At 43.4% G+C, this 27,977-nt stretch overlaps 1 protein-coding gene across 2 annotated transcripts in view; it reads right to left on the reverse strand.

Moving 5' to 3' along the window:
* The window catches only part of LARGE1 (LARGE xylosyl- and glucuronyltransferase 1), a 389,408-nt gene that overhangs the window by 251,560 nt on the left and 109,871 nt on the right, over positions 1-27,977 (reverse strand). For both annotated transcript variants that reach the window (XM_066633915.1, XM_066633917.1), the window contains exon 2: positions 27,397-27,583. In XM_066633915.1, the coding sequence (XP_066490012.1) occupies positions 27,397-27,502 (106 nt within the window). In that variant the 5' untranslated portion in view covers positions 27,503-27,583. The remainder of the gene's footprint in view (positions 1-27,396; positions 27,584-27,977) is intronic.

The following is a 27,977-nucleotide window of genomic DNA, read 5'->3' on the forward strand; positions in this document are numbered from 1 at the left end:
TTGTTGACAGATAACAGCATACATCACATTGGAGAATGAGCAAGTGAATGAGCCCTTGATAGTATAGTTGACATTACTGGATATATCTATCTTCAGAGTTTATTTTATGCATCTGATGAAGTGGACTGTATCCTGCAAAAGCTTACGCTACAATAAATGTGTTCGCCTTTAAGGTGCCCCAATAACTGTTTTTGCTGCTGCAGACTAACACAGCTATCCCTCTGGAGCTGTAAGAAATGGCTAAAACTTGATTTCATCTTTATTCTCCAAGATGAAATTCTCTGAATAAGCCAACCCAGCTTATCTGTGCCATTCAAAGCCTCTATATAACACCTCCATATCTTTCATAAGGAGGGAACTTAGGGCAGCTGGGCAGCCTAACAGATCAGACTGCAAGGACGTGCGGGCCCTATCTTATCTGACAGATGCACCAATGCTAATTCATATTCAATGCCTTAGCAACCCCAGTGCCTATTGGCCTCATGGCAAATGTACTGCAAGGAGTTTAAACTGTAAAATATAGATACGTTGAAGTTAAATGTAGAAATTCAAAACAGAAACCTAAAAACTCGAGAAACAGGGAAGCGTGGGTGTGCAAGGAGAACAAGCAGGAACAGACATGAAAGCCGAAAGTAGCCTGCTTTCTCCCTCTTACTACTAGAAAATAATGAAAGGAAAAGAGATCTGTTTAGCTATTAAGGCATCCTGATAGGCAAAAGATGCTGTGAGCTCTTGATGCACAAGAGACACTTTAGAATCTGCCATAATTGTTCTATGTCATATCAGGTGGAAAGGGTCACTGAGATATCACCAAGGGATTTTCTTACCATGCCAAATCAAACACACTCAAACATACATGAAACTTTGAATATTCCTTCTTCTTTTTTTTTAAGTAGTGGATGTAGTTTAAAAATAATTTCATCTGTATCTCCCTTATGCCAGATTGTTCCCACTCCCCTTGCCTGATTCCACTGTAAAATCTAATTAGTTCAACAAGGCTTCCAAATTGCCATTCATGAGGGCTGGGACCCTCATTCTCAGCCTGATTCTAACTCTTCCAAAATATCCATTGCAAATACTGAGTCCAGGGCTGAATAAACTCTGAATACCCATCAGTGAGCTGCTCTTTTCTCCTTTATGCTCCAAGGCACCTTGCTTTGTTTTATAACACAGCATGGTTGCCTTTGTGCTTGATTTTGTACCTAATCAAGACACCTTAATTGAACTTAATTATATGTGATATTGTGGGTTTATCTTCCCTTTGGTTTACCTTCTGTAGCTGCCCTGGGGGTAATCATTTGGGATCTGGGATTCAAATTCTTTCTATTTGCAGATACTTAAGAGGAGAAAACTAAAATGCTTTTTGAATGCAGTTTACCTTCTTCATGCTTTGCCTCACTGTGTTCAATGGGACTTAGTTCTAAATTACTTTGCACAGGTCTACAGCCCTACATCTTACCATTACTTCTGCAAACTGGATAGAGAGGCACCCTTTAAGACTCAGTGGTTCTCAAATCTTTTAAGCACCAGGACACTTTTTTTAGCATGACAATCTGTCAGGACCCACCAGAAATGATGGTCATTGTTATGGAAGTGATGTCATGGCTGAAAGTGACATCAACAAGCAGGAAAATTTTTAACACTCTCCCATACAGCAAATCAAATTAAGTAAGTAAATTAAAAGTTTACAATAAGTATACATTAATTTTTTTTTTAACTAAAGAACCACCCTCCTAACCCTTCCACGGTCTGTTTAAAAAGAATTACCCAGACATCCCAAAGGCTGCAATCCTATCCACACTTACCCCATTAACTCCCATTCTTAAAAGCATATACATATTAGGGCGCAATCCTAACCCCTTTCCAGCACTGACATAAGGACAATGCAGCTCTGAGGCAAGAGAACAAACAATAAGGAGGCCTCTGTGAGTGACACTCAACTGCAGGATGCAGCATATGTCCCATTGGCACCGCTGTGCCAGTGCAGGAAAGCACTGACATAAGGGCCAGGATTTTTTTTTTTTTAATTTTGCTAGGTTAAACCACTTTGTGAACTTTTTGTTTGAAAAGTGGTAGTTAAATATTCATAACAATGAGTCTTTGCATATATATTCAGAGGCAAGGCCCAAGGCATCCAGTGGAACTTATTTTCCCCGATAACCCAGCGTAAGCACCATTGAAAGCTGTGGTTTCCCAGGGGTCCGGGGAATTACAGACAGGTCAGCTTAACATCTGTTCTGGGTTTACTGTAATTAAAGACAAAATTATTAAAACATACAAAAGAACAAGCCCTGCTGAAGGAGACTCACTAACCTTCTACAGCTCTCTGAGAATGTCAACAAGCACATGGATAGAGACCATCCAATTGATATTATACAGTAGAGCTTTTGGCAAAGTCTCTCTCCAAAGGCTCTTGAGTAGAACAAGAGGACAAGTCCTTTCAGGGAAACTGGATAAAGAGCAGGAAGCAGAAAATAGGAATAAATGGGCAATTTTCCGTGTGGAGAGAAGAAGTGGTGTCTCCCAAATATCTGTACTGGGAAAGATGCTTATTAACCTATTTGTAATGATCTGGAGCTATTTATTTAAAAGGTTTTTATATTGCTTTTTTCAATGCTCAAAGCAATGTACAACAATAAAATTACAATGCCACATAATAAAAACACTAAATACAGCCAATTAAAACATTCAGTAAAACCAGTTAAAATAATCAAAATGATACTGGAGCAGATTAAAAGGTGGAGACACAGCAGAACATGTAAATAAAATAGTCAGGGGTAAACAGTGAGGTGGCCAAGTTTGCAAACGATACCAAACTATTCAGAGTGGTAAAAACCAAACAGATTGTGAAGGACTCTAGAAGGATGTCTCCAAACTGGCTGAACGAATAATCAGTAGTCAAATGTGGTTCAGAGCACAACCCTAAGTTGCACTTAAGTCCCTTGTGCTGATTTCCTGGTGTCACAAGTGTGCCATAAAGCGCATTCCCACCACCACAGAAGTCGGGGAGCCAACACAAGGATGCACACCAGCCTCCTGTATTGGATCCAGCCCTGGTGGATGAAGTTTGTGATGGTAGCAGGCCGCTGTCCTGGTGGTTTGGGAAAGGGGGCGAGGCCACAAGCAGGCTGGACCTGGGAGGGGGGTGGAACTGGCCTCCAGCACATAGGACGGATCCTAACCAACCTCCTGAACAGCCTGGTCTTATGCTGGGTTGCTGGGATCTGCACCAGAGATTTAGAGATTCCAGTGCTCAGCGACACGGCTCCATGCCACCGAGCACTGTCGCAAACGTGCCGTAAGGACATTTGCGAGCCTCACCACCGGGCTCCTGTCCATGCTAGCTCAGTGCCAACCGATGCTGGGCTGCTCGCCCAGCTTCCATGGCTTGGTGGTCTCCCGGACCGCCAAGCCGTGGCACGGTAGGCGGGGACGGGGAGGAGGCGTTCCGGGGAGGGGGGAGGCCAGCGGGGGCGAAGAGAGGGCGGGGATGAGGCATGATAGGGAGGTGTGATGCGGGGAGGGGGGCGGGCTGGAGGCGTGCCTGGGGGAGGGAGGGAGGCAGGATCCAAAGTGCTCATGTAGGGCTTGGAGCCCTACACCAGTGCCTTTACCTAAAGTGAGTAGTAAAGTGAGTAGCCCCATTGCGGGGCTGCTTACCTTACCCAGGAGAAGGAGACGAAAGTCCCCTTCTCCCAAGGCACCTCCCTTGGTAACACGGGATCCAGTGGCAGCCGTTCTTAGTCCCGCCAAGCCTGGGTGCTCTGGGCAGCTCAGGATTGGGTTGCCCGCTGGCACAGATCTGAGTAACCCCTTTCAGGGAACTTACATAAGTCCCCTTACTCTGAATTGTGCCAGGTCCACTTCCAATCCTGTGCTGGATACAGTGCAAGCCAGCCAGCTTGCCTGTTCCAGTGCAGGTTAGGATTGGGATTTGAGCGTAAGTATCAAATTGGGATACTCCTCAGCGGGAGGGGGGTCGGGAGCTTCTTGTAGTGGGGGATTCGATTATTAGAAACATAGAGAGGGGGGTTTGCGACGGATGTGAGGACCGCATGGTGACTTGCCTGCCTGGTGCGAAGGTTGCGGACATCACTTCTCGTCTAGACAGGCTAGTAGACAGTGCTGGGGGAGAGGTAGCGGCTGTGGTGCATGTCGGCACCAACGACGTGGGCAAGTGTAGCTGGGAGGTCCTGGAGGCCAAATTTAGGCTTTTAGGCAGGAAGCTGAAAGCCAGGACCTCAAAGGTAGCGTTCTCTGAAGTGCTACCTGTTCCACGCGCAGGGCCAGCTAGGCAGGCGGAGATCAGGGGTCTCAATGCGTGGATGAGACGGTGGTGTAGGGAGGAGGGGTTTAGATTCGTTAGGCACTGGGGAACTTTTTGGGACAAGCGGGGCCTGTATAAGAGGGACGGGCTTCACTTGAACCAGAATGGAACCAGACTGCTGGCGCATAACACTAAAAAGGTGGCAGAGCAGCTTTTAAACTGATCCCTGGGGGAAGGCCGACAGGAGCCGAGGGGCATCCGGTTCGGGACTCCTCATCCCTATGGGATGAGGATGGGGAGGTTAGAGAACAACAAGACAAAGGCAGAGTAGGAGAAGAAATTGGGAAAGGTAGCGTGATGGGATGTGATAGACGGTTTGGCACAATGAGAGGATGCGGGGACAAAGGAGCGAATAAGCAGCGCATCCTGGGGCATTCCGTGTACAAATGCTTTTATGCGAATGCCCGAAGTCTACGAGCAAAGGTGGGAGAACTGGAATGTCTGGTGACAAGGGAAAATATTGACATAGTGGGCATAATGGAAACCTGGTGGAATGCGGAGAATCAGTGGGATACCGCAATCCCGGGCTATAAACTCTACAGGAGGGACAGGCAGGGGCGTGTTGGAGGTGGGGTGGCCCTTTATGTTAAGGAAGGGATAGAATCCAGCAAAGTAGAGACTGAAGGTGGGTCCGACTCCACCGTAGAATCTCTGTGGGTTAAATTACCAGGCTTGTGCAGCGATGTAATACTGGGGGCGTGCTATCGTCCTCCAGACCAGAAATCGGATGGGGACCTTGAAATGAGGAAACAGATCAGGGAGGTGACAAGGAGGGACAGGGTTGTAATCATGGGGGACTTCAATTATCCTCATATTGACTGGGTCAATTTGTGTTCTGGTCACGATAAGGAAACTGGATTTCTTGACGTGCTAAATGACTGTGGCTTAGATCAGCTAGTCACGGAGCCCACCAGAGGACAGGTGACTCTGGATTTAATTTTGTGCGGTATGCAGGACCTGGTTAGAGATGTAAACATTACTGAGCCATTGGGGAACAGTGATCATGCTGCCATCCGTTTTGACGTGCACGTTGGGGGAAGAATACCAGGCAAATCTCTAACAAAAACCCTTGACTTCCGACGGGCAGACTTCCCTCAAATGAGGAGGCTGGTTAGAAGGAGGTTGAAAGGGAGGGTAAAAAGAGTCCAATCTCTCCAGAGTGCATGGAGGCTGCTTAAAACAACAGTAATAGAGGCCCAGCAGAGGTGTATACCGCAAAGAAAGAAGGGTTCCACTAAATCCAGGAGAGTGCCCGCATGGCTAACCAGCCAAGTTAGAGAGGCTGTGAAGGGCAAGGAAGCTTCCTTCCGTAAATGGAAGTCTTGCCCTAATGAGGAGAATAAAAAGGAACATAAACTGTGGCAAAAGAAATGTAAGGTGATACTGGAGGCCAAGCGAGACTATGAGGAACGCATGGCCAGCAACATTAAGGGGAATAATAAAAGCTTCTTCAAATATGTTAGAAGCAGGAAACCTGCCAGAGAAGCGGTTGGCCCTCTGGATGGTGAGGGAGGGAAAGGGGAGATAAAAGGAGACTTAGAGATGGCAGAGAAATTAAATGAGTTCTTTGCATCTGTCTTCACGGCAGAAGACCTCGGGCAGATACCGCTGCCCGAACGGCCTCTCCTGACCAAGAAGTTAAGTCAGATAGAGGTTAAAAGAGAAGATGTTTCAGACCTCATTGATAAATTAAAGATCAATAAGTCACCGGGCCCTGATGGCATCCACCTAAGAGTTATTAAGGAATTGAAGAATGAAGTTGCAGACCTCTTGACTAAGGTATGCAACTTGTCCCTCAAAATGGCCATGGTGCCAGAAGATTGGAGGATAGCAAATGTCACGCCTATTTTTAAAAAGGGAAAGAGGGGGGACCCGGGAAACTATAGGCCGGTCAGCCTAACATCCATACCGGGTAAGATGGTGGAATGCCTCATCAAAGATAGGATCTCAAAACACATAGACGAACAGGCCTTGCTGAGGGAGAGTCAGCATGGCTTCTGTAAGGGTAAGTCTTGCCTCACAAAACTTATAGAATTATTTGAAAAGGTCAACAGGCATGTGGATGCGGGAGAACCCGTGGACATTATATATCTGGACTTTCAGAAGGCGTTTGACACGGTCCCTCACCAAAGGCTACTGAAAAAACTCCACAGTCAGGGAATTAGAGGACAGGTCCTCTCGTGGATTGAGAACTGGTTGGAGGCCAGGAAGCAGAGAGTGGGTGTCAATGGGCAATTTTCACAATGGAGAGAGGTGAAAAGCGGTGTGCCCCAAGGATCTGTCCTGGGACCGGTGCTTTTCAACCTCTTCATAAATGACCTGGAGACAGGGTTGAGCAGTGAAGTGGCTAAGTTTGCAGACGGCACCAAACTTTTCCGAGTGGTGAAGACCAGAAGTGATTGTGAGGAGCTCCAGAAGGATCTCTCCAGACTGGCAGAATGGGCAGCAAAATGGCAGATGCGCTTCAATGTCAGTAAGTGTAAAGTCATGCACATTGGGGCAAAAAATCAAAACTTTAGATATAGGCTGATGGGTTCTGAGCTGTCTGTGACAGATCAGGAGAGAGATCTTGGGGTGGTGGTGGACAGGTCGATGAAAGTGTCGACCCAATGTGTGGCGGCAGTGAAGAAGACCAATTCTATGCTTGGGATCATTAGGAAGGGTATTGAGAACAAAACGGCTAGTAATGCCGTTGTACAAATCGATGGTAAGGCCACACCTGGAGTATTGTGTCCAGTTCTGGTCGCCGCATCTCAAAAAAGACAGTGGAAATGGAAAAGGTGCAAAAGAGAGCCACTAAGATGATTACGGGGCTGGGGCACCTTCCTTATGAGGAAAGGCTATGGCGTTTGGGCCTCTTCAGCCTAGAAAAGAGACGCCTGAGGGGGGACATGATTGAGACATACAAAATTATGCAGGGGATGGACAGAGTGGATAGGGAGATGCTCTTTACACTCTCACATAATACCAGAACCAGGGGACATCCACTAAAATTGAGTGTTGGGCGGGTTAGGACAGACAGAAGAAAATATTTCTTTACTCAGCGTGTGGTAGGTCTGTGGAACTCCTTGCCACAGGATGTGGTGATGGCGTCCAGCCTAGACGCCTTTAAAAGGGGATTGGACAAGTTTCTGGAGGAAAAATCCATTACGGGTTACAAGCCATGATGTGCATGTACAACCTCCTGATTTTAGAAATGGGTTACGTCAGAATGCCAGATGCAAGGGAGGGCACCAGGATGAGGTCTCTTGTATCTGGTGTGCTCCCTGGGGCATTTGGTGGGCCACTGTGAGATACAGGAAGCTGGACTAGATGGGCCTATGGCCTGATCCAGTGGAGCTGTTCTTATGTTCTTATGTTAAATAAGTGTAAAGTGATGCACACTGGACCAAAAAATCATACTTTTGTCTATACACTGGTGGAGTCTGAGCTGTCAATGATGAACCAGAGAAGCAATCTTGGGCTTGTGTCAATTGGACAATGAAAGTGTTGACCTAGTGTGTGGCAGCTGTGTTGAAGAAAACATTTAGAAAGGGATCAAGAAAAAAACTGCTGATATATTTCCCTATAAATTAATCGTGCAGCCACATTTGAAATACTGTGCATAGTTATGGTCACCACACACCAAAAATAATATTTAAAGGTGGAAGAGAAGATGGCAACAGCACCTATATTAAAATGGAAAGCTACAATGTCTGCCATTTTACCTTGGGGAAAAAAAACATAAAAACATACGAACATAAGAACAGCCCCACTGGATCAGGCCATAGGCCCATCTAGTCCAGCTTCCTGTATCTCACAGCGGCCCACCAAATGCCCCAGGGAGCACACCAGATAACAAGAGACCTCATCCTGGTGCCCTCCCTTGCATCTGGCATTCTGACATAGCCCATTTCTAAAATCAGGAGGTTGCGCATACACATCATGGCTTGTACCCCGTAATGGATTTTTCCTCCAGAAACTTGTCCAATCCCCTTTTAAAGGCGTCCAGGCCAGATGCTGTCACCACATCCTGTGGCAAGGAGTTCCACAGACCATAAAGATTCAGGGGTGATGAGACTGTGACCTATAAAATGATGCACAGTGTGTATCTCCCTCAATCACTGTAATAGAACCACAGATCATTCCATGAACACACTGGTAGGAGATTTAGCACAGACAAAAGGAGTTCCTCCTTCACATGACACATACTTTATCTGTGGAATCCACTGTTACTAGATGTGATGATGGCCCGCAAGCCTTAGGTGGTTTTAAAATGGGATTGGACATATTTGTGCAGTACAGGTCTATTAGCAGCTGCTTGTTAAGAGGGCACTATGCTACCTTTAGGTTCAGCAGCAGTAGGCCTTTGAAAAACACTTGCAGGGGAGCAAGAGTGGGGAACCAGTATACTTTCCTCTTCTGCTTGTGGGCTGCCCAGAGCCAAAAGATGAGCCACTATGTGAAACAGGACGCTAGACCAGACGGGCCTGTGGCCTGATCTATCAAGGCTTTTCTTATGTCTTATTTCCAAGTAAAGGCCGATGGGATACGGGTGTGTGATCTATAGCATGCGTGTGTTTGTATCTCAGATATTCATTCTATTTACATTCTTCCAGTTTTTCATCACCCTCTAATACCCCATAGTTGTTTTGACGCCCTAACGTTTAATGTGACATTAAGGAATCATCTGTATGCATATCATTTGCTTGTCTGCTTTAGATCATTGCAACAGATGGTAATGGAAAGTGAGGGACCAGTCAAGATCTACTTGCCACCACCAAGACACAGCTGACAGTTCCTAGCCAGAGGCTGCCGAAGCTGTGACAGAAGGTGCAATAGGAATTGATTCAGAACTTGTAAGACCAACCAGTTATGGGAAAGAGTTGGGCCATCCATGTTCTTTTAGTAAAAGAACGTTTAGCCTCATGGCAACTGCGGGAAAATCCGACAGCACTGCAACATGTTCAAGCCAAGGTTTACTTTCTCTTAGGGCTGCTTTGCCAATTCAACAAATGCTATGCAGAAAGTCAGTACATTTTACATGTAAATCACTACCTGTGAGGATTCTATAACCTTTTAACAGTGTATACATGTGGTATATACCCAGCACATACACATGAAGCCAAAACAAAGCATATGTCAATTCATGGCCAATTACATGCAAGATTCATATTACACACAAAATTCACATGGAAGTGCCTTCCACACATGACGTAGCCATTACTTATATTGATCAACCACCTCATTTTACTATTGGCACTAAATCTTATAATTCCTTCCTGTATTTCCCATCCACCTGCTACTTCTTTCTACCGGTATTTAGCATTACATCTTCCAGTTGTATAAGCGTCTGCCACTTAACAACAGTTCGCTTAGTGACAGATCACATATATGACAGTAGTCAAAGCACAATAAAGATGATCTTGATGAGGCAATCACGTCTCCCATAGCCTGCAGCATAGTGTCTGTTTACACAACAGAGAAGCTCTTAATGCAAAGAAGAGGCAATCTGTCTCCAGTAGCCTTTGCAGCCAGCTAGTGTCTTGCAGGGAGTGTCTGCGTACACAACAAAGGCAACAGATTGCACAGAATGTTCACTTAATGACCTAACCGCATAACAACAGGGATTGGAGAACGTATCCCCGTCGTTAAGTGGTGCACCCCTGTATTGTACTTAAGGCCAAATGCTGGGTTTTTAGGTCACATTTTGTGCTGTATAAAAAGAGGAGGCTGCAACTTCTTAAAAATGTTGGCTTTTGCTGTTTTGGGTGACAGACACCTACCAATCTCTACCACTTTGAAAAAAGGGTCAAGGATAGAGAAAACATACCAACACAGCTCCTGAGGGAAGCTGATAAACCAGGAGGCATGAAACAAAAGTGCTAAATCATTCCTCTTAGCGACAGTGATGGTCCCTAAAACATCTCACCTTTTATCATCAGCATTCTGTTCTTCCACTTGAGTGCCACATTGCGCTTAGAAATATCTGAAGCGGCACATCTGCTATCTGCCTGAGACAAACACAAATCCTTCCTTTCTTGCTGCCTTGTAAGTCCTGATGACATTTAGAAATGCTACCAGCTAATTCAGAACTTGTTCAACAGTTGTTGAACAGCTAATTCAGTTATGGGGACTCTCCCGTTTCCTTCACTTCAGTCAAACTCACAAAATGCAGTTTGCATAATACCGAACATTCAACCCTCTCTAGGTCAATTACAATAAGACTTTCTCCTACTTGTAGTTTGAAGACAAATATAAAGCAGAGGAAAGAAAAGTCTGATACTATCAAGACCTAATTTTTGGGATAGCAATTTTCTTCCACTGTATTTCTTGACCCAGAAACAACACAGTTACGACGAACTTTTTTGCAGCAATTAAAAAAATATATATTGAATTTACATCAAATTTTCATGTTGTTCTATTGATGGAAAGGCATTCGGGAATAGGAATGGAATGGTTTTATCTTTAGAGATGGGTTGAATCACATACACACTCCCATTTTTGCTGTTCCTTTTTTTTGTTGGTGGCAAAAAATATATACACAGGTTTTTTTAGTCATCCAGGCAGGTTAAATCTCCAGGAAGTGTTGGAAGAGACACCTGCACAAAACCCTGGAAAACCACTGCCAATATAAAGGCAGCTTCAAAATGTTCACCCTTTTCCAATGAGTTAGGCTTAAAAGATGAGCACACATTTTGCCACAACTACAACCCTGCATATCTCCTAAAGACTAACACTTGTCTGCTAGGTTTCCAAATGCAGAGCATTCCCCCCCCCCCAAAAAAAAAATCTCTCACCTTCCTCTCCTTTCTGAAGCCCAAGTACAAGTCATTCTGACATCACAGAAAATTGCTTTGCATTCAGACTCAATGACTCTCCATAAACTCAGTGGAACACTTTTAGCTGCCATCTAGATAACGCCAACGTCTTTACAACGTCACCTGGTTATTCATCAGTGAATATATAAGATAAGCAACCTCTTTAATAATTAAAAGGAAGGCTGTTTGTTTAAATACGCAAATATCTGTAAGCCGAAGATGTTTGCAAAAATATTATCCAGACCTTTAAATGGGGGAGAGGAACGGAAAAGTGTTTTCTTATTCTCCCTTGTGCATAGGATTTCATGTTTTTATTACTGACCAACATGCTCTAACAGTTTTCGTACAAAACAATATATCGTCCCATAGGCTGACACTTCATATTGTATACACAGGTCCCTTGTGGAAACCTGTAAATAAATAACTGCACCTATTAAAAGGAAAATGCTGTTAATAATTTTAATTATTTTTTTTCCTTTAGAACAAGGGATTACTGACTGCAATGGTATTTTGCTCTAATATCTAAAAGTATTAGACTAAAGTTAGTCTTTTTTTTTGCCATAACTTCCTGCCCTAATGTATCACCACTCTCCTACATCATTATTAATAGCAGCTGGGCCCATTCTTTGAAAAAGGTTGCTTTCCAACAAAACCGATGAACATGATGGCTGAGGAACCTCACAGCACACTGCCATTCAAAGGACCACCTTGTGAGAGAGTTTATTATAAATTAACTGGCTTCAACCCTGGTTGCAACATTTCATAAAAGTGGGAGCGCTGGTTAATTTTAAACAGTGGGTTGGTACCCGTGTAGATGTAATCTTAAATCATGGTTAAAGCAGATGTGAGAAAAGGGGGCAAATTCACAGGACAGGAGAAAATGTGAGAGCATGCGCTCCCGAGGCTGGCTTCCATTTTGATAGTAGGATTGAGTGCAAATGAACAGTCCTGAACTAAATGGATTGGTTCCAGAATTCTAGCATCTGCCGAGTTCCACTCCAATTAGAGTCTAGCTGGAAATTCAGATTTTGAAATGTAAGAGCAGAACAGATTCTATATATGCAATATTCCAGTAAACAAAATAAGTGTTTAAAGACGTAAACACATTTCACTATGTCACCAGTCACCATTTTGAAATGACAGCTCTAAAATGATGACTCATTAAAATTCTTTGAATAGCTTATTTTTAAAGTATAAATTTTGTTGGAAAAATGGTAATTTTTCACTTTCATAGGATTCAATAGGGGCAAAGAAATCTGTCATGAGGAAAACCACTTGTGGAGGAGGACCTCAGGCTGAGGACTCTCTTACTTCAGGAGAGACCTGAACATGGGTTGGTGCTTCCCTCACACATCAGAAATTTTCCTACAGCCAGGTTCACTAACTCTATCAATCCAACAGAGACATCAAAGTCATCACTACATTGACTAAGGAGACAGACCACTGCAGAGTCCAGTGAAGGTCTCTTGAAACTGGATATTTGCAGCCAAGCTCATAGAGCTTATACCCCATGATTTCTGGCTGCAGATGACAACCCACTGCAGCCCATGGAAGTCCCCAGGACTGGGAAGCCCCAAGGAGTCCAGATTAAACCACCTGGCTGCATTCTGATCCTGAAACTACATTTTGAAAACCATAATTAAGAAGATGTGGGGCAGAAGCCAGTTCAGATAGATTCCACAAGCACCTCTGTTGAAGAACATAGTTTGCCAATAGCCAGCATTGTCTATGCCCTGGACCAAAATCAAACACAGGAAGAAGGTACATGATTCTGGCTTAGTTCATTTCTGAATGCAAAACTTGTGATAAAATTAAAAAAGGTTTAAGTTCAGAAAATAAAAAGAATACTTCAAATATTTTGAAGATCAGGGTCACCTCAGGTCTCAAAAATCAAGCTGGTTTTTCAAATTTGATCTGGAAGAGCTATTGTAGTTTCAGATGTGGCATTTAAGAAGACATGTTGAGTCACTTTTCTCCCTCTGGAAACTTACTGCTCAATCAATTTAAGATATGCCAGCAACACAAGTTCCTTTAAACAGCTCTTGACACTTGCACAATTTTCGTTAACTTCTACCTTGGGCTTAGAAAAATGCAAATCTGCAGTAGTTCCAATGGAGAATTTTATCTTCTGCTATTAGCAACCACGGATTTGACATGAAGATTAACAGGCATGTAAATGTAGAAGTCAATCTGCGGACACTCTGAACCACAGAGAACTTTACTCTGAAATTGTTTGGATTTAATAAGGCTATATCAGAACAAATGGCTTGAGGGTGAATTTTAGGTTTGTTCACTGTATGAACAGGCCAGTCAATTAGCCCAAGACTACACCCCATCTTCATGGTTTTGACAATAAGTACCAGCAGCATTAATGACAGAGGGTTCATGCATCCCCTTATCCTCTCCAAATCACTCTCACACACAACCACTAAACATGCAGATGCTCAGCAGAGCATGCAAGATGCAGCAAGGATTAGAAGATAACCAGAACGAATTTTGCAAGCAAACTCCCAGATGTGACCATGTCCTGATTTTCTGATAACAAAAAAAAACTGTTAGTGGAGCAGACACAGCTTCGCACAAAGGATGGACTTCAATTATGCAGTGAAACTCAGTAAAAGTGAAGGAAGGAAGAAAATGGAGTGAAACCACTGAAATGCGTCTGTGGAGTCAGAAATGCCCCACAGACATCGGTGCCAGTCACCAGAGTTTCACTGGGAAGAGGCAGAAATAGAAGTGAGAAACTGAACTTCTAACTGGGCCTTGATTAAGATTAATATCTTACCTCTGATGAGCCATGTGTGGGTTTCATCTATGGTATTACTATCAAAATTACTGAGGCATGTATATAAAAAATATTACAAGGTGAAGAGCAGCAACAGTAGAAAATGAATCAAAGATGCAATCCGCATCTATGTTAAAGCCTACCTTACCTTAAACATCTGGTTAAAGTCTACCTTTAACCAGACAACCTATCACACAAGTGGAAAAACCACTGAAGCTTCATCATATCGAAAAGATGGACAAAACTTGTGGTTAGGATTGGCCATAGCTTTTTAGCATTCAAAGACTGTGCGTACCACTACTCATAATACCATTGCTCCCTAGAAGCAACTTGCAACAGCTCTTCCATCAAGCGGGGCATTTTGCTTGCAATATCCTTCTATGTGGAATAGTCCTCCTCCGCAGATGGACTGTCTCTTTGCTGCTCTCAGCAATCATTAGGTACCTTTGGTGGTGGTGTTGAAACAGGGTCTCTGAGAGGAATTTTATCAGGATGTACAAAGTTTCTTTTGGGCCCCTCTGCAAAGGGGGAAGGGTGAAACAGAGCGGGGGAGAGTGGTGATGGGCAAGCAGAATGGGGCAGGGAGGGTCAAACACGATTGGGGGAGGGTGAAGGCAGCTAGAAAAGTCTTTGGAGCCCACGTCTATCCACCCATGTGGCATCAACAACTAGTTGCAGTAATATGGAAAGACAACCACACTCCTAAGTCTCTCTAAAATCTTTTCAATATAGAAAATCATGCAGAAAATTAGCACCATCATATTTAAGTTCACACTAGAATGGAAAGTGTCCTGTGCATACCAAAATTTGCTTCTGCAGCAGCTGTAGTCTGGCAGCTGTGCCCCTGAGCCCCTTTACACTCCTTCATGCTAAGCGAAACCACGAGCCAAAGAGCTATTGAAGCAAGCCAGTTTCCTCCCAGATTTGACACTGTGTTAAGGAGAGTCATGCATGCATTCCTCGGCCCAGCATATAGGGCTTGACAGTAGCTGCAGCTACAGCTGCATGCTCCTGGTAGTGTTCCCAGCATCCTGAGCGGGCAACAAGTTTGAGTAGATAGGAAAACGTAAGATCTCAGGAAATTTCTGGGCCCCCTCTTTTGGCTCCTGGGTTCCCTTTTTGGCCCTGGGCCAGGGTACAAATTACTCCCTTTACCCCCTTTTCCTAGGCCCTGATGGTGAAGACAAAGCAAAGGAGAACACAATCAATACACATAAAATGAGTTGCCATGGGGAGTAGCTGACACACACACAATGCTTCTAGCTGGCTGCCACCTAAGCAGTCATCTCACCTGCCATGGCCCTGAGATCCACTAGATTTCAAAAAAGCACTTACATGTGTGCACCCCTTAATTTTCCAGCCAGCAAAAGGTCACATATGTGATGGCCACTGCTGGTCAGGAGGTTGCACCACCAAACCCTCCAAAGCTGAGGAGGTTTTTCTGAGCTTCCCAGATGACAGATGTGGACTTGCATCCCTGAGCTCCTTGTGTTGTCTGAGCCTCCCAGAGGCAGGGTGCATCCATTCGCTGCCTCTGTGAGGCTCAGAATGCCCCAATTGTGTGAGAGATGTGATTTCCGGTTTCCCGGAGGTTTCCCAGAAGTTGCATCTCTCATGTGATTCCAGCATTCGGAGCCTCGCAAAGGCAGCAAGCAGTCGTGCACTGCCTCTGGGAGGCTCAGACAAACCTCTGGAGGCGAGGGGAGCGGAGCCCCACTTGATGACAGGGGTGCCGGTTCGCGTCTCTGTCATTAAGCAGCGCACAATTGTATACTTTCACTGAGAACACCCCTTTTGCCTCACATGAAATGTCCTTACCCCACACTGTAAATTCAAGTGAACTTACAGATTTACTCACTTCTCTGAATTGGCAAATACTCAAAGAACATTTGTTAGAGCTGCTGGAAACCAACAATTATATATGCACAGAAATAAATTTGTACTCCAGTACATATGAAATATTCTGCGATCTATAATCTTTCCTTTGCAACTATTACCTTAAGCATCATCCTTTGAAGAGGATTGCAGGAAAGTGGCGAAATACTAGGAAGTCATTACAGTTAATATTTCAGAGAAAGAATGTCACCCGGTGTTCAGCTCTCAGATTAGCGGGTCAACCCAATGCAAGTTATTTGAGAAGGTTTCTAATCAGACCTGTCCACAACCTCATTAAATCAAGTAATTCAAATTCAATCTGATACAGTGGAATTGTCACAGGTGCTATAAGCTCTTTGCCCATCCCTTCAGGGCACAGAGCAGGATTTTCTATCTCCTCCTTGACAACTACAATGCCCTTTTAAAGGCTGGAAGGAATTGCTGTGCTACTATCATGGCTGTCTTACCATGGAAAGAGTACTCTGGTGGGCAGGGAACATTAACAGGCAAAACGGAGTATGGGGACGGTCACAGAGATGGGCATAAGAACAAGGACAGCCAGTGCGAAGTAACTGTTAGAGTGGAACTATGCGGAGGGGGGGGGGGGATACAGGAAATTTATGCACTTTTCATTGTCCTTGGAACCACTCCTCTCCCCCTCCTCTGTCGTCTCATTTGTGTCTGTTTACAACTGTGAGCCCCTTAGAGCAGGGAACAATATTCTACTGGAAAGCATCTTGCAAAGTACCACCACCACCAAATAAAGATTAGGCCTAGGTAAAACTACTTGAATTAGTACCTAATCACCCTATATGCAGTGGTAATTTAATATATCGCCAGGGCAAACCGCTACTGAGAATAAAGCCCCACTGAGTTTGAAGGAATTTAGTCCCAAGTAAGTACACAAAGGAAGTCAACCTTAGTTTTACGCACTAACAGCCCAATTCTAAGCTTCCTGCCACCCGCTAGAACAGTGGCACCAAAATGGCTACTGCTGCATCCAGCGGGCACCAGGAAGTAGCTGGAGGGCCCCTCAGCCCCAGGTCATGCAATGGGGCTTCTCAAGTCTGCGCCGGCTATTTTGATGGTGCAGACTGGAGAGATTCTGTGTCGGGCCAGAAGTCCTGACACAGAGTTCCGGATCCAGCGGAGCAGAGCACCACCAGTCCCACCCTGGAACATCTTCCCCCTTCCCAATGAACCCCACCGCCGCCCAGAGCTCTTCCTTTGCTCCAGACGGTGCATGGCTGGCACTGGGCTCAGCACCAACTTGCGCTGGGTTGGTGCCAGCGCTGACCTGGCACAGAGTGTCATGGCATGCACTATGGCACATTTGCGACACTCTGTACTGGTGGTATGATCGAGCAACAAGCTCAAGATTGGACTCTAAGGCCCTTGGAGACTTGTGCTGCCAGAACTACTGCAGTACTAGGCCCTCATGATAGAGCAAAACCCAGGCGCTTCCAGCACTTCCATTGTCAAGCACTTCCAGGCCACTACTGCAAATGGACAGTGGTGTGGTACAAGCAGCAACTCCCAGAGCCTCTGTCTGAGCTGTTAGCATGTCGTGGGCAGGAGGGACAGCAGGAGGGAGTTAGGTGGATCTCAGTAGTAACAGCATGAGTCAGATCCTACTCCCTCTTTACTCTCCTCAGACATAGGTCAGCAAAATCTTCAGCGCAGATCCGAGGAGACCCATAAGTGACTAAAAAGTATTTTTACTTACCTCCTGCAGGCGGTCTGATTCCCACCACCACCACCACAGATACAGCACACACTCCATCAGCACCGCTGCCTCAGTGCCAATGGTGGGGGATAGGATTGGTCAGTTAATTATTCAGATAGGTTTTTTGTATTAGTGCATTTTTGATGCAAACACTTTAAACACCTTCCACTCTTAATGCAAAAAAAATAAATAAATGACAACTTATAAACATCATCATACATTAATTGCATGTTTTATTTTGAGAACCTCATATGCAGATGCCATTCAGTGGTGAAATTAAATTCTTATTTGCATGAATAGTTAATTGACTTGTTCAGCAGCTGCTGAAAAATTATTCCTCTGAAGATTTAAATTGCAAAATATAGAATGATCTTTCGCAGTGTTTCTCAAACTGTGGGTCAGGACCCACTAGGTGGGTCACAAGCCAATTTCAGGTGGGTTCCCATTCATTTCAATATTAGACTTGATGCTACCATGGTTATGTGACTGGGTTTGGGGAAATGTTAGAGACTTGTACTTTCAACAAGCTACTATGTATATGCTTTTAACAATGATAGTCAATGGGACTTACTCCTGGGTATGTGTGGGTAGGACTGCAGCCTAGGATTGTTAAAAATTCTCCAGCTTGATGATGTCACTTCTGGTCATGACATCACTTCCGGTGGGTCCCCACAGATTCTCATTCTAAAAAGTGGGTCCTGGTGCTAAACGTGTAAGAACCACTGATCCATAGTATAGTTTGTGTGTGTGTTTTTAAGAAAGGTATGTTTTAATTAGTTGTCATGTCATGGTCAGGTGCCAAAGATAATTTAAGATTCACAACTTTTCTGAAATAAACTTAGTATTAAATAAGAATGCTTAAAAATACGTCCTCATCTGAATTTCTCCCCAGAATCTGAGGTTCAGAATTTTCTCACTTTTTTGCAGAGCACAACTGATGCATTAGCAATCTATAAGTTTTTCCCCCTCCAAATTATTGTTTTTAACCTTTGTTTAGTCTACTATAGATCAACAGTTTGCACCTTTTTATTTCCTTTCTGAGATACCAATTCACATGGACATATACACGTAACAATTTTAAAAAAACTACACACACACACAAATCTTGATATGATCCCATTATTGCACCAAGACTGTTTTTTACACAGTGTTTTAAATCAATCCACAGATATCCACTTGAGAGGATTGGTAAACTGTAAAGGGAAACTAAGATGTGAAATTAAAACTGCAAAAAACTGTGCAAGCACTAAGTCATATAATTTGAGCACGTATATTTTAAATTTACTCTGTATATTCATATGGTCTGAGGAGCAGTTCAATAAATTGATATGGATGTATGCAAGCAGAAAGCCTGAAATTAATTTTAGAAATTCAGGCAGGGATGGGTGGGAACAAAGCCACAGGGCAGGGGGTATTCATACTACTATACTGTTGTTACTACTACTACTACTACTACTACTACTACTACTACTACGGGCATTTATACGGGTAGAGCCTGTTCATCTGCGGATTTTACGTCTGTGGATCTGGCACAATGTCGGTCCCCTGGACCTGCGTTGGGTCAGATTTGGCCCCACCTGAGCCCTCCAAAGGGGACCAGAGCTGTGCTCCAGTCACCTCCAGAGGACTTCTGAAGTTCAAAGAGGCAGCGTGCATCTGCCCACTGCCTCTGCAGGCTTCAGAACGGCCCATGGAGGTGAAAAAAACACCACTTATGGTTTCCCGTGGGAAACCAAAATGACATTTTTATGCCATATAAAGCAATCTGAGGCCCAGGGAAGCCCTCTGAGGTCTTCCCCAGGCCTCTGAATGCCTTACATGGCATAAAAATGCCAGTATCAAACTTCAGCATCAAATTTTAGGCACCTAAGCAACTATTCCAGCAGCTTTCCAGTTCACTTCTGTTCATGGAGTCTGTTCAGCTTCTGACAAACCTCAATATGAGACATTTCAATGGAGGAGGTGTTGTGTATGCAGTACTTAGTATAACATCATGCTATTTTCAATTAATGGTAGAAAGGGCTATGAACATTCAAGAGTTGAACTCTACTGATGATCCATTTCCAAACCAGATATTCTCCTGCACTGGAGCTGAAATTCTGACAAGCGCGGGCAGGGGATTGGAGAAATCAAGGCAGCCCAACTCTGCACTGACCTAAGAAGTAGTGTCAAAGAACCCACTCTCCCTGGACCTAGTCCTCAGTTCAGAACATAAGCAGAGCCCTGCTAGAGCAGGCCAAAGACCCAACTAGTCCACCTTCCTGTATTTCACAGTGGCCCAAGAGATGCCTTAGGGAGCACTCAAAACAACATGACATATGTATCTTTTTGCAAGTCCATTGCATCTGGTATTCAGAGATAGGTTACTTCTAAAACCTGGAGATATTAGTTCTTTTATGCCAGTAGTAAAAAAAAATCATCTGATATTTTAATTCCGATTTGAGTGAGAAACACTGAAAATCATATCAAAGTTAACAAATACTTCAGCTTAACAGACTTGGAGTTTTTGATAAGAAAATTATTTCCAATCAGGGACAGTACAGTTTTCTTCCTCTAAACTAGGCCACCACAACCCATGACGTATCAAGGCAAATACAGTCCAACAACTATGTTTTGTGGTGTATTAGGGGCCCAAATAAAGCCTGGTTCATAACAGATTGTAATACACAGCTGGAAAACTGCATTTGGTTTCTGAGGACTTGTTCTAATGCAGCAGTTGCCGAACTCGCAACCACTGTACCCCAAAAAAGCAGGCCCGGTTTGTACTGCAGCTTACCATTCCGCCTCCACATGGCTTGTCTTCCAAATAGACCTGGGCACCAGGATGCTCTGTACAGTCACATCTGTTGTCCGGCATCCTGGAAAGCTGTGCAATAGGATGTCCAGACAGATGTGACTGCCCAGATCTACTCGGAAGATGAGCCACGCAGAGACGGAACGGTAAGCTTCACTCGTGGAGTGGAAGGTTTTCCCCAAACCATGGATTCGGCACCCAGGTTGCGGTTTGGAGGAGCCTATTCTAAAGGTTTGGGATCTATTCTCTGATCCCAAAACTCCACTGCCTTGTGGCTACATCCCGTTATGGAAAAGGCTTCAGGAGTCAACCTCGAGGCAAAATCCGGAGCCGGAATCCCTGAGGCAGTTCATGGCTGAACACAGTCACGTTCTGGCAACTCCTGCAACGTCACTGGAACCAACCGTATTGGCTTCTGCCTTTCCATTGGACCATTTCAGCGACGTGGAGAGGGGGGATTTGCTGCATGGGTAACAGCCTATCCTCCATATCTACTTTACCCAGGCTTCGCGCACTGGAGAGGACACTCTGTTCCAGAACACTATTCAGAGCGTGATACCATAGTCTTCCGAGACTGAAGGATGCCAACAAGATTCTAAAGACAGGGATCATACAAAGTAGCTGGGTGGAAGGAGATGCACATCTCTTACTGCAACCACCTGAAGTCATCCAATTAGTGCTGGTGAGACTTTTCTGGTCCTCCTTTGATTTGATAAAAGACAGAGTTACTTTTGGAACCACTGCTCATTCACAGATTGCTTATTTTATTCACTGGGGAATAAACCTCAATTTCATGCTTCAGTATTAGCTTTGTCTTTCAAGATGTTAACTAAACAGATGCAAACTCTTCATCTCCTTTGGGTTTTGAGGTACCGAAACTGTGCAAGTTGGAAAATTTAAATTATCGCAGCCTCTGCAAGAAACAATCACCTCTTCATTAAAAGAAAAACTGAAGGAGAGCGCCATCATTTTCACTAGAGTGTTAGCATAAGTCAGGTGTTAAAATCTGGGGAGACTGAATTTATTTGTTCTGTGAACTTGTGTCCCACATTTCCATGCTTGTGAGTGCTCAAAAGCAGCTGACAATATACTTAGCTATCAATAACATCAAACAGAACAGGCACAGAGAAGCACAAATTTAAAAAATGGATCAAACACTAGGAGAGAACAAATCGTCATAAAGCCACATAGTCAAAGTGCTTGCAGACAAAACAATACATGGGTCCCCAAAGCATCAAACAGAAGTCAGTCCAACAGCCTGAACTTCTGGAGTATCTCCATCAGTGGTGCAATGTCAATAAAGAAGGAAGGCTAGGAGCACCTCCTGAGCATGGAATTCCACAATCTGGAATAATAACTGTGAAGGCCCTTTCCTTTGTTCCTATCAACTGTATATTAGTCGCTGACAGCACCATCAGAAAGGCCTCCTCAGCTGCCATCAGGATGGAGATTATTAAGTGGTAGTCCTTTAGTATCTTGATCCCCAACCATTTGTGGTGCAATCCTATACTTCTGAAACACCAGTCTTCGTGGCACAGAATAAGGCATATGTCCCTGGAGGTCAGTGCAATGACAGCTCCAATTCCACTGACAGATGTGACATGGATACTGGCACAATGCACCTCTGGCACCTCTGACTGATACAACTATAGCTGGTGGTTCACAGAAGTTCAACTCTTGCCACCCCCTCTGCCCTGCCCACTTTCCTACAACATATGATACACTTGGCAACCCATCACAGCACCTCAACCCTAGCCCTTAAGCCCCTGCCAGGAGACTGCAGCTCAGGGGATAAGGTGATACTCTCTGGCTTCATCAGTCATACTTAGAGCACACAAATGGGAACTTTGGGAATGAGAATTATGGAGAAAGGGCACTTGGCACACCAAGGGAGCACTACACAAAAACAACTGGTTGCCCCTCACAACATGTATGGCAAGATAATTTGTTAACAGTTGTCTTCTCAGAATTCCTTCTGCAGGGACTTTGACCCAGGTGGGCTCCATGTGGGTTTTATGATCAAATCTGAAGATGAATGCAATGCCAAACTGCAGACCAGAACTCAACAATGCTTAGTATTATCCCTATAGGGCTCTACAGAGTTCAGAGCAGATCATCTACATTACCTCATTATGGATGGAATCCTAACAAACTTTCCAGCACTGGGGTAGGGACAATGCAGCTCCAAAGAAAGGGAACAAACATTCTCTTACCTTGAGGAGGCCTCTGTGACTGTCAACCAACTGCAGGATGCAGTACATGCCCCATTGGCACAGCTATGTCAATGCTGGAAAGTTGGTTAGGATTTGGGCCCAAGTCTTACGATAAAGTCCCCAAAATATTTTATTTAAAATTCTTCTGCCCTTTAAAGCAGTTTTGAATACATAAAAAATACATCAGCAAATATTATGAAAACCTCACTTGACTTTTTATACTTGCTGGAAATACACTGGGGCAAAATTACACATACAACACAATTACACATTGTTTTTTTACACATTGTAATTGTTACACAATTACACATACAACACATATTACACATACAACATACAATTACACATTCAACACAACATTTTCTTTGCTAAGTTCAATGTTCAACACAGGCACTGCTTTTGAATCTTTCAGACAGCACTCTTGCTGTGCCCCTCCAATCACTTGCACAAAGAGAAAAGCTTAAAATAAGAACACAATCTCTGTTAGCAGTTTGTGTTAAATATTATTTAAATATTACTTGTTTGGGGTTTCATGATTACTTACAATTCAACATAATTAAGCTATTAGATCATTTCCTTAAGCAAAAAAATTTGCATGGTTGTTATTGGGTTCTTATGCTTGATATGTGATGGCCCAGGAGTAAGTTTTTTACCTTTTTTTAACCAAAAAAATTACTGTTGCATTGGGTAACTTTTTAGCTGTATTTTTGCATCTGCTGCTTTTTAAAAACTTGATAGTTGAAACTACAAAAAAACTTTAAAAATCAATTGACTATTCATTTAGTGTTTTCTAAAGCTCAGGGCACATCTTCTCAGACATCACAGCATATTCATCCACACACCATACGAATGCTTAACTTTTTAACAGCAAGGACCAACTATCTTGAATCTATGCTGTTGTCTCTGTGCACCGCTCTTGAAGTTTCTCCAAGGGAAAAGATTCAACCTCCTGTTGAGTGACACTTATGTTTAAGACTGAAAAATGCCTTCAAGCAATGGACGGTATTATCTACAGCTGGACTGCAAAACATTTGGAACAAGAGATAGGAAATATTTAGATAAAACACAGTCACTTTTTTCTTGCAAGAGAAGGGCCTCAGATTGGTGTGGGTGGGGAAGAATCAAGTCTCTTCAGCATGCAAATGCCTTCGTGATTGCGAACAACCAGTTTCTGCTTCTTCTATCAATATTTCATTCTATAAAGCACTTATGCAGCGACTCTATGTAACAGCAAAGTTGTAATTAACTAAACTCTTGCCTGCTTAAGTGCATATCTCCATCTGCAATGATTACATTAGAAAGAAATGCAACATGTGAGTAACACAGAGCCTTTGGGTGTTCCATTCTTTCACTTTGAATAAACCTAGGTTAATTGCTAATTGTTAATGTATGGTGTTAAGTAACATCCCCAGAAGCCTAAAAAAAAGGAAATTGACAACGCCTCAGAATGATGCTTGAGAGTTTTAGCAGGGCATACATTATGCACAGTGCATTTTAGCCTAACACCTTCTCCAGCAAAAAGGATTCTGTTCCACTTACTGTGGTGGTTCATTCAAAGATAGACATCCTTTTGAGGTTTTGCCCCCTTTTTTGGCTTCCAGTCCTCTTGATGCTATTACCCCCCCTTTTTTGGAGTACCACTCCAGCCCAAAAGCCACATCAATCCCAATGAGGGAACCATCTAGCTGAGAACCCAAGTTCAACAATGGATCTAGTGGGTCATTCATCAACCTGTGTGCTTTAAACAAACTCAAGCTAATGGTTAAAAGACATGGTGAGCCAAGAAACATTTCACTCTGTTCCCATTTCTCCGTTTTCATTATTACTCTCTCAGTCACCAGGCAAATGGGATAAAGCCCAGATACTTCATGTTACTTTTTCCACAAACACTCAGAGGGAAGACACCTTATGTTATAAGGGTCCTCTTTCTCCCAACACACATGCAGTCTAACTCCATGTCTGCTTCTGGCTGGCAATCCTGGGAGCTAGACAGGACACTTAAGTCATGCTAGTTAAGAGTCATTAGGGTCATCTCTTTCCCAAACGGAGATGTTCCATGCTGCGCTTTGAGGTTTCTTTCCCAGAAGAACCCTCCTCCATTTTAGATCACTTCCAAACCCTCTAGAAGTATTCATGCTGCTGAGTGTTTTCTCCACCTTGCCATTTGCCAAGGTGCCCATCTTGCTGTGCATTTTGAGGGTCTCTTCCCCGGAAAGATGCCCCCCCCATTTTTCTCTCCTGAAACCTGGAATCATGCAGCCCTGCCCTTGTTGCTTAGGACAGATTTCATACACAAAACCTGTCCAGCAGAAAAGGATAGGTAATCTCTCCCCCCCCCCCCACTTTTGATCCTCATAACAGTTCTCTCTCTTCCCCACTCCCACAAGTATTTCTTTCACTTGCAACCATTTAAAACTCTGTAACTTATCTCCTAAGCAAAGTAACTGAAAGTAAACATGCCTTTTTTGGGTCTATATTCTTTAATAAATATTTCTTTTGAAAAGCTCACTCTCGTGGTTACTGCTAGCTTAATTCTAAAGCACTTTGAGATTGTTTGCACTGCTTACCCATGTCAATGATCCCAAAGCTATTGTGGAATCTGACCTCTTACTCCAGAAGTACTGCTAATTCCCCCTAATTGGTTCAATTTGAATTACTGTGTGCATGTATGACACATGTAGGAACACACATGTGTGTGTGAAACAGCAGTGTAGACACATGCCCAAATGTGTGTTACTATGTATGCCCTGTGTATTTGCACAAAATTCCACTCGTTTAGAAACCAAAAGTCGGGATTTGCCAACAATCTAACAAAGATTCTAGGGGCAAAAACATATTTGGGGGTAGGTGGGGGTGGGGTGTTATATGCTAAGGTCAGCGGTAGATTCACTAAAAAACAGCAGTGACAGCTGCCTAATGCTTGGGAGAAGAGCCAAAGGTACACCAAAAAGAGGCAGCTATGGTCAAAATACTGCATGTGAAGACCTTTTCTACAATGCTCTCTACTGCTAGACAGTCCCTAGCTAATCAGATGCGTTGATACAATGCCCAGGCTGCGAGGAATAAACCAACAACTGTGTGTGTGTTGAGTTTCGAGGTTCCTGCATGTACATAACGTAAGGAATTTGTGCTTTTCCAGTGAACAGCTAAGTGATTCTGAATTCAGAAGTGTTCATATATATGAAACAGGGAAATGGCCATGACAGACGTAAATGACATAGCGCTAATCCTCTTCACCTGATGCAAAGAAGGGTGAATATACTCACATTATCAATGTAATAAGAGATCACTCAAAATCATGCATACAGGCTGCATTTTTCTCCCTTCCTGGTAAATATTTATACATGAAAAATCCTTTAGATTCAGACTGATTTTCTGTGCTCCACATTTGTTCCACTTGCCATGAAACAATAAATGGATTGGAAAAATCTGTCTGGCTGCACCCAGCAATGTTGTAGGTGATTCTGTAAACTGTACTGAAATGTTATTTTGCCATCTCATTACAGAAACATTCTGTGCAGCCATGAACTTCTCAGCACAACAGACAGAAGTGGAAAGGAAAACTGGAACTACTTTTCTGTTCCCTCATGTGGAATCCACCTGCGGAATGGGCCACCACAAAACCCAGTTAGGCACAGTGATCGACTTATAGGTCTGCCTTGATAATTAATCAAGAACAAGAGATACCCCAGTATAAAAAATGTGAATGTATTCTACAATAGAAGGGCAAGGGGTGACCAAATCGTTCTCTGTTCTTCAGAGAGAAGGGGCAGATGGGCATAGAAATCTCTCTTTTTACACTTCAGTTTGAGAAAACAAGATCAATAAACACAGTGCTTCATGACATATAGTGTTTCCACGCACATGATTGGACACAAAAATGCACATTTAGATATTACATGTTTTAAATTTATCTCTTTGATTTTGCATGCAACATGTGCATCTCTCCATGTATATATGGACATCAACATGTGTATCTCTCAATTTCCTGCAGACTGTGGGGGAAAAAATACTTTTTTACTTAAACCAAATATATATCTTGATTAAAATTTGGCAGAGTTGCCAAAAGTTGAGAAAATTGCCCTGGTAACTTAATCTGGCCTGCAGGCTGCCAGTTGCTCACTCTATAATCCAACATGTGTGCTTTATATTTCACCCCCCCCTTTTCTTTCACCTACAACACTTTTGGCCCATTTTATTAACAAAAGGCTTACTGCAAAGTTCAAGATCCCCCCCCCCAATTGTCCAACTAGAAAGCACACACCCAAAATAATGGGCGCTTGACTGAGGTTTTTTAAAATGCTAGCCATAAGTTATGGCAGTCAACCAACCAACAGTTTCATCTCAAATCACTACCAAAAAACAAAGATAAAATCTGTAAGACAGAATCAACAAATGCACACAGGTTGTTTGCAGCAATGCTGCTACCATCTCTAGACCTCTACTTGCAGAGGGTTCAGAGCTAACCAAAATGCATTAAAAAATAAATCTTGCCTTCTTTCCTAACAAAGCTTATGAATAATTTTTTTTAAAAAACTGGTTCAAAATCTGCAAGCTGAATTCATGACACATCAACAGCCTATTGTGTTAATAAATCAATTTGTTATTTCAGTTCTCAAAACAAGAACACCCACAGAAAATAAAGACCTAGAAGAACTGGAATACAGACATTTAAAATGTCACACTGCAGATACAAAATAGGATAATGAACTCACAACATTTTTTTTGGGTACAGTAGGTGGAGAAGTTGGAATAGGGGACAGCAGGCAAGAGAAATGCAACTGCATCCCATCTGTCTGCACATAGGCAATGCTGGAAGTCTCAAAACTTTAGCAGTTTACAAAACCCACCATACAACCAGACTTTTAACTCTTACCTTCAAAGTTCCCAGCAAACAAGTAAATCCAGGTTATAGCTGGAACAAAAAGGAGAGTCAGAGAAGCAGCCAGGAATTTCCGTCGCCCTCTGCAGATTCCCAGCATTCTCTCGGAAGTGGAGACTCCCAACCTGTTCCTGTCCCTATGTCGGAAGCATGAAATCCACAGTCTCCCACATATTATACCCTAAAAGACAGAGAAAGATAGATTACAGTTTAGCACTCTGCAATCCTCCTCCAGCATTAGACTCTTCTATAGCCTCTACAAAATAAGGGTAAAAACAGACCGTGGGCACCGCAAAAAACAAACAGAATAACCCATCCCCATTTCAGCATTCTCTCAAATGTCAAAAACAATAAATGAGTGCCTTAGAAGCATCATGAAAGAGCATAAATCAACAAAGTTTCTTATCGTATCAGCTACACACACACAACATACATTTTATTAAAAAGCACAATTTTATGCTGCCTTTTGAGAAGAGAAAAAGCTCCATTCTCCTTGATGCCTCTGCACTGAACAGGTGGCACTCCTGGATAGATAAAACAGAGCCACCTGTTCTTCTGCCTTTGCTTCCAAATAG

Source organism: Tiliqua scincoides, chromosome 7 (assembly GCF_035046505.1).
Source record: "Tiliqua scincoides isolate rTilSci1 chromosome 7, rTilSci1.hap2, whole genome shotgun sequence".
In the NCBI taxonomy this organism is placed as follows: Eukaryota; Metazoa; Chordata; class Lepidosauria; order Squamata; family Scincidae; genus Tiliqua; species Tiliqua scincoides.